We start from the raw sequence: 16109 nt of genomic DNA, 5'->3' as shown, positions 1-16109 counted from the left end.
CCCTGCGATAACATGACATCACAACTGGAACATTATAAGGCCATGTTGGCTGAGCTCAGCTCACAGTACCTTGGGGTCACTGGTTTAGACAGGCCAGGATTTTTGTATTTTAACCCCTTACGCAGCTCTACCTCTAACAGACCATAAAGAATAATAAAAGAATAAACCCTTCTTCATGCATGTCCTGTTTAATAACAATTAGAACACTGAGAGCTTTTCATCCACAGATCTCGAAGAGCTTTACAAAGGTCATCAAACACTGACATGACCATTACTTTGCCCTTGCATGAAATCTGTCATCTGAGGACCTCAGTCAACCCCTGGACACTTACTTACCTTTCTAAGAACAGAAAGATTGGATTAAATGACCAGAAACACAAACAGAACAGAGCACTCTCTCTCTCAATGGGCACTATCATTAGGAATTAGCCCTCTCTCCATCCACAGGGAATTCATGTTTAGAATAGGGTAGCTGGGCAGAGGGGTTCAGTGGGTGGGACAGAGGATGGGAGAAAGGAGATGGGTTGTTTTTCTCCCGATGAAATTGGTATAGTTCTTCTGTAAAGCCAATCTGAATTTTGTAACACCTCTGTCTCCTGGATTTAATTGCTGGTGAAACTTAATAGTGATGAACCTGGCAGGGTCATGGTTCCCCTACTGTAGCATCCGATCTCTGGTAATGACCAGCACTAGATCCTACAGATAAAGTGGCAAGAAACTATGAAGTAGGTCGACATGCAATAGCCAACATCTACAGAAATTTTCTTCATAACCTCTTCAGTTAGAGGCCGGGTTTTGCCTTGCTGCAGGAGGGCTTTCCTTCCTTCCACAATGCTTGTTTAAAAAAATCCTTACTGTTGTAAATCCAGATGCTGATAAATACCCAATCCACTCCTGCTAAGCTCTTGTCCTTAGTTATATCTAGTGGCAGGGAATTCCACAGGCTGATTATGTGCTGTGTTAAAGAGTCTTTCTTTTCCTTAGGTTACATTTTCCTGCTATTCAAGGAACATCCCCTTGTTCTTATATTGGGAAAAAGGGAAGAACGTAATCCCCACACTGCCTACCTTCTCTCCACATGCCATCCATTATCCTGTGCACCTTTACCATCTTACGCCAGCTATGATGGCCCCAGTGCTCTGTGATTCCATCTCCCATCATCATGGGGAGGTGAAGGGAAGAAAGCAGGCTCCTCCCAATACACACAGCCCTTTCCAGCCACAAGTGCAGGCTCTGCTCAGCTGGTTTCATAGCACGATGACATGGTGATGCAAACTTTTCCATGACAACTTATGATGTCACAATGGAAAACTGTTAGACCATGTCTGCTGAGCCCAACTCCCAGTAACCTGGGGTCCTCACTTGGACAGGCAGGGATACTTTAAATTTCTAATAATTTAGCCAGCGTTATAGCAATATGCACCGTCTTTAATGGTTACTTTACCCATCTATGGAACATACCATGTAAGGAGCTCTATTTTCCCATAGACATTTCAATATTTTAATTTTACCGTAACGTCAAAGTTCTTATTTGAGCAACATTTTCCTCTTTGTTTTTTCTTCTCCTCAAATTTGGTGATCTGCAAAGAAACAAAACATTTACCAGCCTTGGAAAGGCCACCATGAGACATTTCAGCCATTGAATGTTTTCCAGCTGCACTATACTATGTGCAGGGAAGGGATAAAGCTTTGCTGGAAGAAGTCACTGAAGGTACATTTACAGAGTCCCAGCTCGGCTAGGCGAACCTGTGCTAGCTTTGATGGAACTAGTGTGCTACCAGCAGTATGGCTGCAGTGGCAGAGGCAGTGAGATGGCCTAGCAGCTCTGAATGCACACTCACAATCCCAAACAGGCCTGCCACCCACTGTCCCCACCATTGTGGCTACATTGCTCTTTTTAGCATGCTAGCACAATCACAGCTAATGCATGTGTGTCTACCTCAGCTGCCATGTAGGGGTAGCTCGAGTCTTTTCCAAGATTCAGTTCTTTGGCCCAGAGAATGGGTGAATGATAGTCAGTAGGCTACGCCTATGTCCATACTACAGCCCATATCTACACTCTAAGATCAATCCACCAGCAGTCAATTTAGCAGGACTAGTTAAGATTCACCAAATCAACTGCAGATCACTTTGCAGTTGACCCCTCTGCCCGACCCCGGATTAGAAGAGTGAGGGAAGTCAATAGGAGAGTTTCTCCCATCAACCCCCCTCAGTATAGACCCTACATTAACACGACCTAAAGTACATTAGTCACATAACTAGAGCTGGGTATTTTAGGCTGACTTTCTGTGACAGTGTAGATAGAGCACAACGACTGCTCACTTCATACAAAAATGTTCAAGTATATACCACAGCATGTGGCAAAAGGTTCAGCTGATCATCTAAGAGAAAAAACAAGTACCCATGTTTTGCTTGGTCTTTATTTACCTAGAGCTAAATCCATGCTGTCCCCTCACATAGGCAGAGGCATAAAAGAGGAAACCAAGAAAGGTATCAGAAGTATTTCAGCCCTTTTATGTCCCCATCTCGTAGAAATAAAATCAATGTGGCCATGATTTAGAACTGCCTTGCAACCTGTACTGACATTTATTCCCACACAAATGTTACCATTCTGGATTAACAGAGTTTTACATTCGCTTTTAGGGTGCATCTACACTGCACCCTAAACTCTAAGATACACAATTTGCATGGCGCAAATTGCATATCTTATTTCGAATCTATTCCAAAATTGCTTAGTTTGAAATTTGGCATCTCTACACAGCGCCAAATTTTGAAATAATGCGCTATTTCAAGCCATCCCTTATCCCTCATGCAGTGAGGTTTACTGGGATGGTGTTATTTCGAAAAATATTTCAAAATAACGTGTGGCTTGTGTAGACGCAGGATAGCTATATTGGGATATCTCTGGTATCCCGAAATAGCTGTGCAATGTAGACATACCCTTAAACAGGTGTAAGTAAGGGAGTTATGTCCCATTTCTGGAGCCAGCAGTCACCAGTGTTCATGGTAGAAATGACTATTTTTTTAATCCGAATTCCCTTATCTATTCACTACTTCTATATCAGTTTCTCACCTTGGAATTCTTTTAGACTGTCCAGAAAAATATATCATGACAGTGTCCTTCCTGCAAGCAAGAGACAACACACTATTAGGTTGAGTGCTACAGGATCAAACTGCATATGCAGAAATACTCCGTAGGGACCTGATCCTTCTCATTAAAATGGATGGCAAAGCTCCCACTGAATCAAGTCTGCTGCTCTCAGAGCTCTGAAGCTTAAGAAACAAAAGGGAACATTACAGTGGTTATTAGTCAAAAAACCCATTGGTCTCAGCAAAGCTGGCTGGAAGCTTGAGCAAATTCCTTGTTGGGGTTCCCCTTCTCTATATGTGTCTCTCATAAAAACACAAGATCATTCCACTGATTGATCCAAAATGTCTCAATTTACTGCAGTAATCTGGCCCTTTGCTCCAGCTATGGTATGGCTTGTTTTAACAAAGGCAACAAAACAACATAGTTAAGTAAAAAAATGCTCTTATGCAAGATACATATAATGATTCAATATTACATGTGTACCTCATGGAAAATTTGGAAAAAAGCAAACTGGACTTCACTGGAGTTGTACTAGGGATTAATCTTGCTCCTGGAATTTATACATAGATGTAAATCAGCTGTAAGATACGTAAGTTAATTCTCCACTTTAACCGGTATCTTGGACAGAGGATAGTATCAAAATCTTTATTCAAAGATATATAAACTGATGATTTTCACTGCTTTATCATTCGTTTGCACTGACAAGGAATCTCACAGTGTAGATGTTGCATGTTTCAAAAACAGAGTTTAAAATTATATTACTTATAAAGTTTACACTGCAAAACCAATGTGTGAAATGAACATGTAAAAATCAAAGCCTCAATAATGCCATATTGTCATGTAACTGAGAGTCCATCTCCATCTTTCAACTAGTCAAGAAGGGGAGAGTTGAACTCAATTTGCACCAATCTTTATTAGGGAGCAATTCTATTGAAAAGAAAAGTCAGTTTTTAAAGTCAACAGATAGAGAAATAAAGTCTATATTTTCATAGCATGTATTACCAGTACCTTATATGTAGTTCAGTAACATTTGGACAAGTAGTGGCTCCCTTCGCCAAAGAAAGAACAGACGTCACAGAAATATCGTTATGGCTTAAGCTGTGAATAATAGTCAGAAGATCACAATGTCAGCTGCTTGGATTTGATAAGTCTCTGTATCTACTGTACAACCACTGCTTCTCAACACACACATCCCAACAGATTTGGTGACAATTTAAAACTACATTGTTTGTTTTTAGCCAGCAGACATTTCAATGTGTTCACAATTCAATTCTATTTTTTGGACTCTTTCAAATGCAACTGTTACCCCTAAGTTCAGAATCAGGGACATACTTGGTAGATCTAAACAATAGTAAAACAGTTATTCACCATTTTCTGCTAAACAAAACACATATTAATAATATAGGTGATACAACTGCACTATCATAGCTATTTATGATGAAATATTTAACGCACACAGAACATTTTTCATAGTCTGTTGCAGCATAACAACAGATGTAAATACAGTACTTTAAAGGAACATAGACAAGACAAAAATCCTGTGCTTAAAAAATCTAACTTCTATTATGAGTAAAACTCAAAGAATTTTTCAAAACTCTCATTTACTATATTTACACTGTTTATTTAATTTTTGGACTTCACTCAACTTAGAAGTCCAAAAATTCTTGCAAACACTTTTGCATGGGCATAAATTGGCTCTGACTGACACCAGTGGAACGGTTCATGAGTAAAGTTATGCACATGTATAAGAATTTGAAGGAATGGACCCTGTAATTAGACTGGTCTATTTGGTAAATTTCACTCTCTTTTTTTCAGTTGAAAATCTATTTCTATTCCATACTAGTTTCCAATTTCCAGCTGGCAGAGGAATATTCAATTCCAATTCTTCTTCCCATCCTACATCTGCATATACAACTGCATCTCAAGAAGACATTTCTATCATATTAGGTGTAATAAAACCTTGAGGCTGGGGATTGTTTTCTTTTTTAATGAACTCTAATTTCACAGATTCCTAGATATTAAATCTAGGGGGGACTATTAAATTATCTCCATCAAATTTCATCCTGTTACTTACTCCTATTTTGAGCCCAAAAGCTATATGTGCTTAGCTAAAGCAGATCTTCCAAGAAGATAACCAGTTCTGATCGGAAGACTTCAAAAGGTGACGAATCCACCGTTTCCTTTGGTAGTCTATTCTAATGATTTTTTGAGTGGGCCTTGGATATTGATTGTGGCTTGGCCTTTCCTGTCCTCCAGTGGCACACAGCAGTTGAGTCTCCAAAAGAGTAAAATGGTTTGAAGTCACCCGACTCCATGCATGAGTTTTGATGATCTGTGGTCCAGCCTTTTCAGTGCTGTGGGCCAAATGTTAATTTTGAGGCACCTCCATGAGGAATACATACTCTACAAAATGGCCTCACATGTATGATAGTTTGAAAGTCCCATTGTGCAGGGAACACAGTTTTGCTCTATAAAATGCTGTCCTTCATGTAGTATGACCTCACACAATTCATGCAGGGTCTTTCCAGGCACAAGACACGTTTTATAGAGCAGGTCTACTCGGATGGGAGCAGTCATGTTTTGGGTCTGGACAAAATCATCCCACAGGTCAGATCCAGTCCAGGAGCTGCAAGTTGGACCACCTACCTCACTACTAAAAATGAGTGTCCCTGGCTCACCCAGGGACTGCCGGCCTTACTCCCCAGCCTGCTGTTGACCCTAAGCTAACTTGACCCTTCAATGGGATACTTTTGCTTCTTTGGAGTTGACATTTTAATGGCTTAAGTGATTAAATCTCTTACTTACTCAATCATCTTTAGCTTTTCCACTCTGGAAAACATTTCAGTGATCTTCACTATTTCTTGGTCCTTCAGTCGATTGTCCTGGAAGCTGCAAATCAGTTTGCCTGATTAGTATTCTCCCCACAAAATTCTCAGCTGATTTGAAAAGCATCACTCAGCCCACTAACATGGGTCACTTACTTTATTTCTTCAAGTTGAAGACAGTTTGAAAAAACCTGTGTCAGGCCAGTTAGCCCCAGAGCAGTGATATTCCCACCAGTTAGCCTGAAAACCACAAAGCAGATGGAAAATGGCATATCAGTACAAATCCGCCAGACTCGTGACAGAAACAGTCTTTGGGGTGTTGCTGGGTTCCATGCCCAGCATGTGACTAGGAGGAAGGTACAGAGGCATGTGGCCTGATTCTGCTTTCAGTCAATGGAAGTTACGCTGTAGGGACAAGGGGCCGAATTGGGCTCCAGCACCATCACTTTGCTGGGCATCCATCGCAGTTTGTAGGAATTTTAATTCCAGACTTTCAGTCTCTTAACTTGCAGGGAAAAGCTGCAGGAAGTAGAGAAGAAAATACACCCCACACTGCTTCCAAGAGTTCAACAGAGACAAAATGGAGTTCAGCTTTCCCACAGTAAGCCCACCCCACATGCTCCTTTCTCCACCACCACGAACAGCATCCTCCGTGTCACTCAGCCCCATAACTAAGGCTAAGATTTAGACAGGAGTATTTTCTGTAAAAGCCATGGACAGGTCACAGGCAATAAACTAACATTCATGGCCAGTGTCCTGTACATGGCACCTACCAAAAATACCCCAGGCTAAATCTCTGCTTCTGGGGCTGCTGCTCTGGGGGGTCCCCTGCTTCCGTGCTGGGGGCTGACTGGCCCTCGCTGCTGTTCCCTAGGGACTGGATGGCTTCTAGATGCCCCTGGGGTCCAGCCACCCCAGGACCAGTGCTGCTCAGTTAGTCCCCAGAGCATCACCAGAGCAGGGCAGCCAGTGTGCAAGGTGAGTCCCAAGAAGGGTGTGCCAACAGTTAAGGCCTAACTTGTCTTACACTAGATGTGTTACACAATGAGACAGGAAAATCCCAGTCTCCATTGTAAGAACTTAAAAGCTGATGCCTCAGTCTCTTATGGGATAGTAAGAGAGGATGACTCTCCTTTTGGTTGGACATTTTGAATCTTCAGAAGAAGTATGAGTCACCATCTGATTGCTCCATTTCAGGACCTCCAAAAAAAGGATCCAAGTTGGGCCAGCCAGCAGAAATATCGGTGTCCTTCAGAACACCATTTTTCAAAAGCCAAAGACACCTGGACAGTAGAAGACCGAGTTCCTGTGCCAGCAATCTGGGAGTCCCTTTGGTGACACCAAATACCTAGTTCAGACAGACCACCTTAACCGTCTCTTTCTATTTTCCAGCAATTCAGGTTGTCTGAGAGCGCACTGGGAGAGAGCCATGCCTATTCGTCACTCAATGGCTGTGTCTACACTGGCATGAATTTCCGGAACTGCTTAAAACGGAATACTATTCCATTTTCAGTTTTTCCGGAAAAGGAGCGTCTACATAGGCAGGCTGCTTTTCCGGAAAAGCCCTTTTTCCGGAAAAGCGTCTATGGCCAATGTAGACACGCTTTTCCGGAAAAGAGCCCCAATCGTCATTTTCACGATCGGGGCTTTTTTCCGGAAAAGACTACTGGGCTGTCTACACTGGCCCTTTTCCGGAACAGTGTTCCGGAATAAGGACTTATGCCCGAGCAGGAGCAGAATAGTTTTTCCGGAATAGCGGCTGATTTTGTACAGTAGAGCATCATTGCTTTTCCGGAAATTCAAGGGCCAGTGTAGACAGCTCGCAGCTTATTCCGGAAAAGCGGCTGATTTTTCAGAATAAGTGGTCCAGTGTAGACACAGCCAATATGTGTTTCAGTGTCAAGTAAAAGGTGATGTTCTTGGGGAGAAAAACACAAATCAGTGAAAACTGAGTACCTAATTAGCAAGGAAATTTACATGCTTGTGAGTGTGTTTTTAATATTGTCACAAAATTATAGCATGTGTCAGGATTTTGAAAACTGTTGCAAAGTAGCTTAAAAACCAAGCAAGTTACTGCTGCTAACCAAGACTGCAGAACTACATGTTCACAACAGTTAATGGTAGACTGCCTTCCCAGTTCTCAGTATAAACAAACAGAAAAAGAAACCAGGGTTGAACTCTGTAGATGCTTGCTATGATGATGGAAGGGGGTTTTCAAGCACATAATAAATCCACCAGGGGATAAATCCAAAGGGGGACAGCTGGATTGATGGAAGAATTCTTCAGTCAACCTAGCATAACCTAGACTGGAGCCAAGGTCAACTTCACTACTTCCCTCAGGAGTATTAATTGTTGACACTTCTGAGTGATGTAGCTAGGTCAACCTAAGTTTTAGGTGTAAATCAGGCCTAAGAGTGCAAGCTTCTTATACTGAATTCAGTCTACCAAAAATGTAGGAGTTTTTTTTAGGTAGTTAGGAGAGTTTGCCAGATACAATAATTAATTAATAGAGAGCAAAGATTTAACTACTATAGGGCCACTGAGACAAATACACCAGGAAATCAATGATACACTAATAATATTTTCATCCTCTGGACAGACAGCTTAAATACAAACAGCTTCAACACAGCTTAACCTATACAAGAAATATATTAGGGCTGGTCAAATATTTTCCATTGAATGTTTATTATTTATTTTGTATTACTTATTATCACTATTATTTATTTTCAATTTAACTAACATTTTTGCAAAAAGTGTCTTGAGACCTTCCTCAAAAAAAAAAAAAAAAAAAAAAAGGGCGTTTGGGGGAAAGGAGAGGGATGGAAAACCTGAAAACTTGAAAACCAAAAAGCTTTCATCCAAAAATAAAAAAGTGAAAGATAAAATTTCAAACAGCTCTAATAGATATAAAGGATTATTTCACCAGCATAAGGTGGTGATGCATTTTTCTCCTGATATATCCTGGCATTTGGTAGCAGTGCACAGATTGTATATACCATTACATTTCTCATGGATATCTATATTTTTGCGCTGCACTATACAGTACCACATATTATAGTTTAGACATCACACAGAGCAAGATTTAAAATACATATATGACATAAGATTGGATATTAAGCTGCAAAATCCAAAGGAGAACCCGTTGCCAGCCTTCCTATTCAGGACTAGAGCAAAGTAAGAATGATTGAGCCTAATATTAAATGCTTACTCTAGTTTCTTCAGACACGTGATCTTCGGTAAGCTTTTGAAAAGAGCAACTGCAAATTCATCACCATATTTCCTGCTCCTAAAACTAAAACAATAAAAAAGGATTAAAACATGATATAACAAAAACAAAAAAGAATGCTTCATTTTTTTGAAACATTATATGATCTAGCCACCCTGTTGCATCATGTTTATGTCTAAACATATTCGTTCTTTAGACAGCATTTCAACATAATCAAATGTCCGGGGTGGGGGTGGACTTCATTGGCTTGGTTGTTAAGGCACTACATGCAGTAGCTGAACAGTGGAGACAGTGTAACTGAGGACTCTGCCAGCACTAGGATAAAGTTGAATAAGTCCTTATTTAAGGTCCTGCTCATGATTCCATCAACGAGTGGGGTAAATCTGACTCTTACAAACTGGAAAGGGCTAATGGCTTCTGCCTGTCAAGCTACTGAGGTCAATGGAGTTAGACCAGGGATGAACTTTGTCTGAATGCTTAAAAGCTGATATTGGAGAAATATGCCCTTTACAATATGATAAATTAGTAGCACACAGCGACCTGAAATGCAGGCAATCTTCGAAGTGAACTTAGCACTCACAAAGGTACCAAACTGACTTCTCTGGAAATTCAAGTGCCTACTTGGCTCCCTCCCTCAACCCCTGACCTGGAGGTTGTCAAGTACCAGCTTTAGAGATGAGATGGTAGTTCACTCTCTTTGATCTCTTTGCTGAACCTGCCCACTGCAATGGGGGCACTTGTCCGGTAGAAACTGGACTGAGACAAACTCATTTCATCTAAAACATTTAACAGCAATTAGATGGAAGCAAATTTCAGTTGCTAGCAGTGCTGGCTGGCTTTGAACCAGCAATCCAGAGGTGAAATTCTTATGATTTCACTGCCAGATATCTGAGCCCTCCAAAGACAGGTAATTTAGAACTCCCCTTCTCATTAATTTTAATGATAACTGGTCCCAGAAATCCCTGAAGCATCTTTCAAAATCTCAATCCAAATGTCTATGTCTTTCACTGCATTTCTTACCTCAGGTGTTCGATATTTTTGCAGCTGGCTAGAACTTCCAAACAATCTAATTCCATGGGGCAGCCTGCAAAATCCAATTGAGTCAAATCCCGGCCACAGTTAATGACGAAAACTAAAGCTGAAACATCTAGAGGCGTCAACCTAAAGTTTCTAAATTCATACTTGAAATTTAACTGGCTCCCAACATGCTGGGCTAATTCAAGGTCTTGTGTTTCATAAGTGCAATGGCACAGCTCAATTATTTTGGGTCCTGTTAGATTAGTAGCTGCCAGCTTCCTCAATGACTGCAAGATGGCGGCTTGCTTGTCCTGCACCCAGGCCTGGCTTTGCTCAGATAACATGGTAAGGAACGTCCTACACTCTTTTGACGAGAGGCCTGAGAGAAAGATGTGAAAATTCTCCATGAACTCAGTCCTGGTTTCATTTTTTAAAGTCCACTTTGACTTCAGAGAGAACTTTCTCTTCAGGTAGTTTCCATCAACTGCGCTGTTTATCATCAGACTCAGTGCTGCAAAAAACTCCTGAAGACTCAAGTGCACAAAGGCATGGCCAGCCTCTGGGAGGCTGTCGCTCATCTTCACCTCAAAGACAGTTAGTAACCCATGCAAAGAAGCAAACGCTTTCACATGCTCTGGGATATCATTGACATAAAACACTACCTTCTTCTCTTCCAGGCCTTTCAGTGCAAGGTCACACAGGCCCAAAATGGCCATCCTGTGGAGATTCAGCTGCTTGTCTTCACTCACAGTGTCCTCTGTCTGCTGTTTACTTATAAAGATGAGGAGCATTTTGATATAAAATTGGGTCATGGTCTGCGGAAGCTCCACATTCAGCAAACGATTCCTCAGCAAATATTCCAAACAGACACAGACAATGCAGCACAAGGCAGGGATAAAGCACATGCTCATAAGTTTGCTGTTGTTTTTCAGGTGAGCAATGGCCTGATCTTTGAAGAAATGTTCGTGAAAATACTGGCTGGCATACTCTTCAACTCTCTCGTGGTCAAATCCCCAGATTTCTGCCAGCAGATCAGCTCTGCTTAACAGAAAGCCAGGTAGTTTCTTAGGCCGACTGGTGACCAGCACAGTGCACCCAGGCAGAAGTTTTCCAAAACAGAGATTGGCAAACAGCTCAGATATGGACATAGACCTGAGGAGGGCCGGGCTTACACCAGCTGAGGATGGCTGGCTTATGTTCCCCACAAATTCATCCAGCCCATCAAAGATGAACAGTGTGCGCTGGGCATTCTCCACCAGGTGTTGAAACACTGCATCAGGGCTATCTTCTGGCTGGAGGAGCAAGTCAAACAAAAGCTCCTTTAAAGTCAGCTTTCTGCTTATTAGGTTCAGCTGCCTAAACTCAAAAAGAAAAGTAAACAGAAATTGATGCAAGGCTCCTTCTGCCCACTTCTGGCAAAGCCTATGCATCAACATGGTCTTTCCCATACCCGGTTTGCCAAACAAAAGAATAACCCTGGTGGTACCCGAGCTAACAACGCTTTCAAACAGGTCTAAGATTTTCACAGCCGTGTCCACACATTCCTCTGCCTCCTGCATGCCTGCTGAGTCCTCCTTGGGCTTATCTGCTCTTTCCTTTAGTTTAGGAGTTTTACTTTGCCGGACAACTAGATTGATGAAGGCTTGGTTGAAAGCTGGTGGCTGTGCTTGTCCCAGGACGGCTGCTCCTGCTGCTCTCTTATTTCCATACCTTTGGCTTATTGACGTGATGATGAGATGCCGGTACCTTTCAGCTGAATCTGAGAGACAGAGACAGAGAGAGAGAGAGACAGAGAGACAGAGAGAGAGAGAGAGAGAGAGAGCGCAACTTCATAAAAAGTTATATTTGCTGTAATAAACACAGGGAGACCTGGAGCTGTGTCGGTTCAGACAGGATCTGGCCTATTGCTTAACCCCTGAAATGGACCCAGACTGTATTGAGAGTTTCTTGGTCTGAAATACTTCCACCTTTCCCCACTAGATAGATCTGCAAAGTCCAAGCAATTGTTTACCTATGTAATTTTTTTAAAAAATTGCAAGCTTCAAATATGCATTTAAACCAATAATTCAGAGCCAGCCTCCCTACAATCGCAAAGCAATATATCCAACCTAGCAACCTACCACAAGTGTTTAGTAAACAAAGCTGCACGCTCGTGCAACCTTACAGTACCAAACCACTTGCGTGCACAATTACACAGCTTTATTTGCCAAGCGGCATATCTTCCATCCTTTGCCTCATGGACCTAGTTCTATGGACTCACACTTCTCCCTCACACACAATGGGGAATAAGACAAGCCACTCTTCCTTCAAGAGGGCTGAGTCCCCTACTGATGACATCTGGGTGTATTTCTCTTTTTTAGCATAGACATCCTAGCTAGTGATGCCTATAGTTAAAGTTGTCAGACACTTCCCATTATAAGACCTTGTTTTCAGCCAAACTTTAGTGATTCAAGCTGAAATTTCCCATGCCGGGTACCTGCCTCAGCCATTTCCATTCAAAAAATTCTTGCATCGGTGTCACTGAAAAGCCCTAGTATCGCTGAGCTTTGGAGCAGGAGGAATTGAAGGCCTTTGGGTGGCCTTTTGCTGTGCCTGTAAAAATTGGACCAACTGTGGCCAAGTAATTAGCATCTGAAAAATCTCAGTTCACACAGGCTGAGTAGAACTTTGTTAGAGTTTGGCAGCTAAATTCTTTAAAGTTTCAATCTTGCACTGAGGACATTCCATCCCCTCACAGAGCAACTGAGCATGCTCCACCCAAGGCTGCAAGGGATGAGCTGGACTTCCTTTGACATTGTTCCTTCTGGTAGCTGATGTCGTGCCAGGCACTGGAACTGAGAGCAACCTGTGTTCGCAGAGCCATCCTTATTCATGCCCAGGCAGAATGGAGGAAAAGGAAGAGGCAACTGGGCTCAAATGTAGAGAGCTCATGAATGGGGATGGAGGAAGGAAGGAGCTCATGCCAGTAAGGTTATGTCTACACTTGTAGCCTATTTCGGAATAGGGCTGCAAATGGAGGCATTTGGAATTGCAAATCAAGCCCGGGATTTAAATATCCCGTGCTTGATTTGCATCTTCCCGGCCGGGCGCCATTTTTTAAATTTACAAGCCCGGAATAACTGCCCGCATCTACACGCGGCAGTGAAATGGGCATTCGAAATAAAGCCCTATTTCGAACTACCTGTTATTCCTCCTGCAACGAGGTTTAACAGGTAGTTCGAAATGGGGCTTTATTTCGAATGCCCATTTCACTGCCGCGTGTAGACACAGGCAGTTATTCCAGGCTTGTAAATTTCAAAAAATGGCGCCCGGCCGGGAAGATGCAAATCAAGCGCGGGATATTTAAATCCTGGGCTTGATTTGCAATTCCGAATGCCTACATTTGTAGCCCTATTCCGAAATAGGCTACAAGTGTAGACATACCCTAAGGGAGGAAAGAGGCAGATGTAGAGTGGGGCAGAGATGGGGTAGGAGTAGGAGCTGTGGAGGGGCTCCTGCTGTGGGGAAAACGAAGAGTATGTCTACACAGTAAAGTTATTTCAAAATAACTTTCCTAGCATCTACACAGCCAAACCGCTATTTTGAAATTAAATCGAAATAGCAGAGAGCTTATTTCGAATTTGGTAAATCTCATTCCACGAGGAATAACGCCAAATTCAAAATAGCTATTTCGAAAGAAGTGCTGTGTAGACACTTATATCGAAATAGCGGGCCTCTAGCCTTCCCAGGGAGCCCTGGTGGCTTCTCCACTCTCAACCAAGAACACTCCTCTCCCTTCCCCCTCCCTGGAACCCTTAAAGGGGTAGACTCTGGCCACAGTGCCTGCGCCAGTTCCAAGCCTGCCAGCCCAGAGCCAGCAGTCACTGCCCCAGATCCAGTGGCCCCAAAACACGAGACAGCAAGCCACTGGCAGCCAGCCCTCCACCGCTCCCCAGGAGCAGTCTGCTAGCTCCCAGGAGCCTGCCAGGGCCCGAAGAAGGCAGGCGCCTTCCTAGTCCAGGCTGGAAATCATAGACCTTATTCAGGTTTGGGGAGGATGCCCCCAACGTCCATGATCTCTGCACTAGATGGAGGAACGCGGCCGCCTATGGCAGGATAGCTGCCAGCCTGGCCACCAAAGGCCACATGCGAACCCAGGAGTAGGTTCGCATGAAAATCAAGTTGGTCTGGCGAAACCGCCCCTGAGACCTGAGCTTCCCCTCCCCCTTTTTCCCCTTACTTCCCCCCTTCAGCTTCCTCCACCCTGGTTTCCCCCTATCCTCTTCCATCCTCTCTTCTCCCCTCTCCCACCTCCTTTCCCCAGTCTCACCAGAGTTTCATTCCCCCTCCTCCCCATTTTGTTAAATAAAGAGAGTTTGTGTTCATGCAAATTCGTGTATTTTATGTGACATCAGGAAGGGGGGCTAGGGAGGGGTAAGTGGAAGGACGTGAGGGAGGAATGAGGCACAAGCCCCCACTGGGGCAGACCAGGGAGGCTCTTAGTGCTCCTCAGGGTGGAAGCTCTCCCACAGGGCCTCCTGGATACTGACAGCCCCCCAATGAGCTGTCCCTCATCGAGGTAGGCAAGCAAGAAGGGAAAGCTGAGAACTGGCTTTCCGGGGTGGGGGAAGGAGGCGAGGGCAGTCCCTTTAAACACAGTCCTCAGATAGCCTCAGGCAGCAGCCACACAAAGTAACTCCTGACCTGGTGCCCTGCGGAACTGCCGGCCTTTAATGCGATTCAGAGTCCACTCAGTGTGGACATGCTATTGCGAAATGCATTTTGTGTGTAGATGCGTTATTTCGAAATAACTTATTTCGAATTAACTATTTCAAAATAAGATATTTTGAAATAACGCTGTAATGTAGACATACTTGAGGGGGGAGCTGGCGGCAGAGGAAGGATTTGGGGGCAGAAGCAGGGGTGTGCATAGCCAGGGTCGGCGAGGGAGAAGGGCTGGAGAGAGAGCAGAAGGAGATAGGGAGAAATGGGTGAGGGAGAAGGGGCAGAGTCCATAACTACAGCTCACATGCCTCCAGAACCTGGGACTGAATCCATGACTCCTGAGACTCATTATTGCCTTGCTGTCTAGCACACAGGTGTGAAACATACTGGTAAATGTGTGTCTCTATCCCCCTTCTAGGGGCAGGTCCACATAAAAGATAACAGACTTCTATTGCTACCAGCTACTCCATTAGATTGAATGGTAGAGGACTGTGCTGTGGATCTAAAAATCCCAGCCAGACTGCTGACTGAGATAGTGTGGTTGCACATTATTGAATTTGGTGGTTTTTATTTCAATTTTTAATTTTTTAAAAAGCCCCAGAAATTACATTTTCAAAAAATCTAAGTTAAAAGAACATTCAGGTTGCAAAGTCAAGCTGGGGCCAGAGGTCCCTGGCCGTAGCTGGGTTGGAGTTCCCCAGCCATTGGGACCAAAACTCCCTGGGCATGTTGCCAACCCCCACGAACACAGGACTCCCAGCTGAGTTGTCAGCCCCCCGTCCCATGCTCCTGCCCCACTGCCAGACCTCCCTGTTCCTGGGCTCTGTGGTCCAGGAACATCTGTGCTCCTGCCAGATAACAGATGTTGCCGGACCAGCGAGTCCGGGTTTAGGGAGGTACAACCTGCATTTAATTACCGTCAGAAATCTGGATCCTCATCTGGGATCGGAGCCCAACCCTTCCAAGCTAAGAGCTGTCCAAATCCAGTATTTAGCTTTTATACCCATCTCGGTTTCCAAACAACCTCCGGTGCCCAGAGTTTTTCCCTCCCAGTACAGCTCTCCCAGTTCACAAAGTCTGTGTTCTGACCTGCTCAGATATGGCCACTCTGAGGACACTAGTACCTACTGAAAACGCTAGTTAGCTCACTGTAACCCCCACTCTCTCCAGCCTCTTTTGTTGCTTCCTATTGTGCACCTATGGCAGTCAGCTGTAACTTGGCCCTCAATGTTTCATGGGGTACTGG

General features: G+C 43.6%; 1 protein-coding gene and 1 long non-coding RNA gene across 5 annotated transcripts in view; one reads left to right on the top strand and one right to left on the bottom strand.

Moving 5' to 3' along the window:
* NLRC5 (NLR family CARD domain containing 5) overlaps positions 1-16109 on the bottom strand; it is an 89759-nt gene that overhangs the window by 47444 nt on the left and 26206 nt on the right. For all 4 annotated transcript variants that reach the window (XM_075940385.2, XM_075940386.2, XM_075940384.2 and 1 more), the window contains exons 6-12: positions 10163-11918; positions 9125-9208; positions 6073-6156; positions 5897-5980; positions 4100-4189; positions 3074-3124; positions 1512-1580 (exon numbers count right to left, since the gene is read on the bottom strand). In XM_075940385.2, the coding sequence (XP_075796500.2) occupies positions 1512-1580; positions 3074-3124; positions 4100-4189; positions 5897-5980; positions 6073-6156; positions 9125-9208; positions 10163-11918 (2218 nt within the window). The remainder of the gene's footprint in view (positions 1-1511; positions 1581-3073; positions 3125-4099; positions 4190-5896; positions 5981-6072; positions 6157-9124; positions 9209-10162; positions 11919-16109) is intronic.
* LOC142831095 (uncharacterized) lies at positions 1337-11226 on the top strand. Its single transcript, XR_012906764.1, has 3 exons — positions 1337-1464; positions 1589-1711; positions 11092-11226. It is a non-coding gene; the product is annotated as an uncharacterized LOC142831095 (long non-coding RNA).

The sequence above is a fragment of the Pelodiscus sinensis genome, chromosome 12 (genome assembly GCF_052426305.1).
Source record: "Pelodiscus sinensis isolate ZL-2025 chromosome 12, ASM5242630v1, whole genome shotgun sequence".
In the NCBI taxonomy this organism is placed as follows: domain Eukaryota; kingdom Metazoa; phylum Chordata; order Testudines; family Trionychidae; genus Pelodiscus; species Pelodiscus sinensis.
The sequence above is the reverse complement of the archived record's forward strand: the minus strand, read 5'-3'. Positions and strand labels throughout refer to the sequence as shown.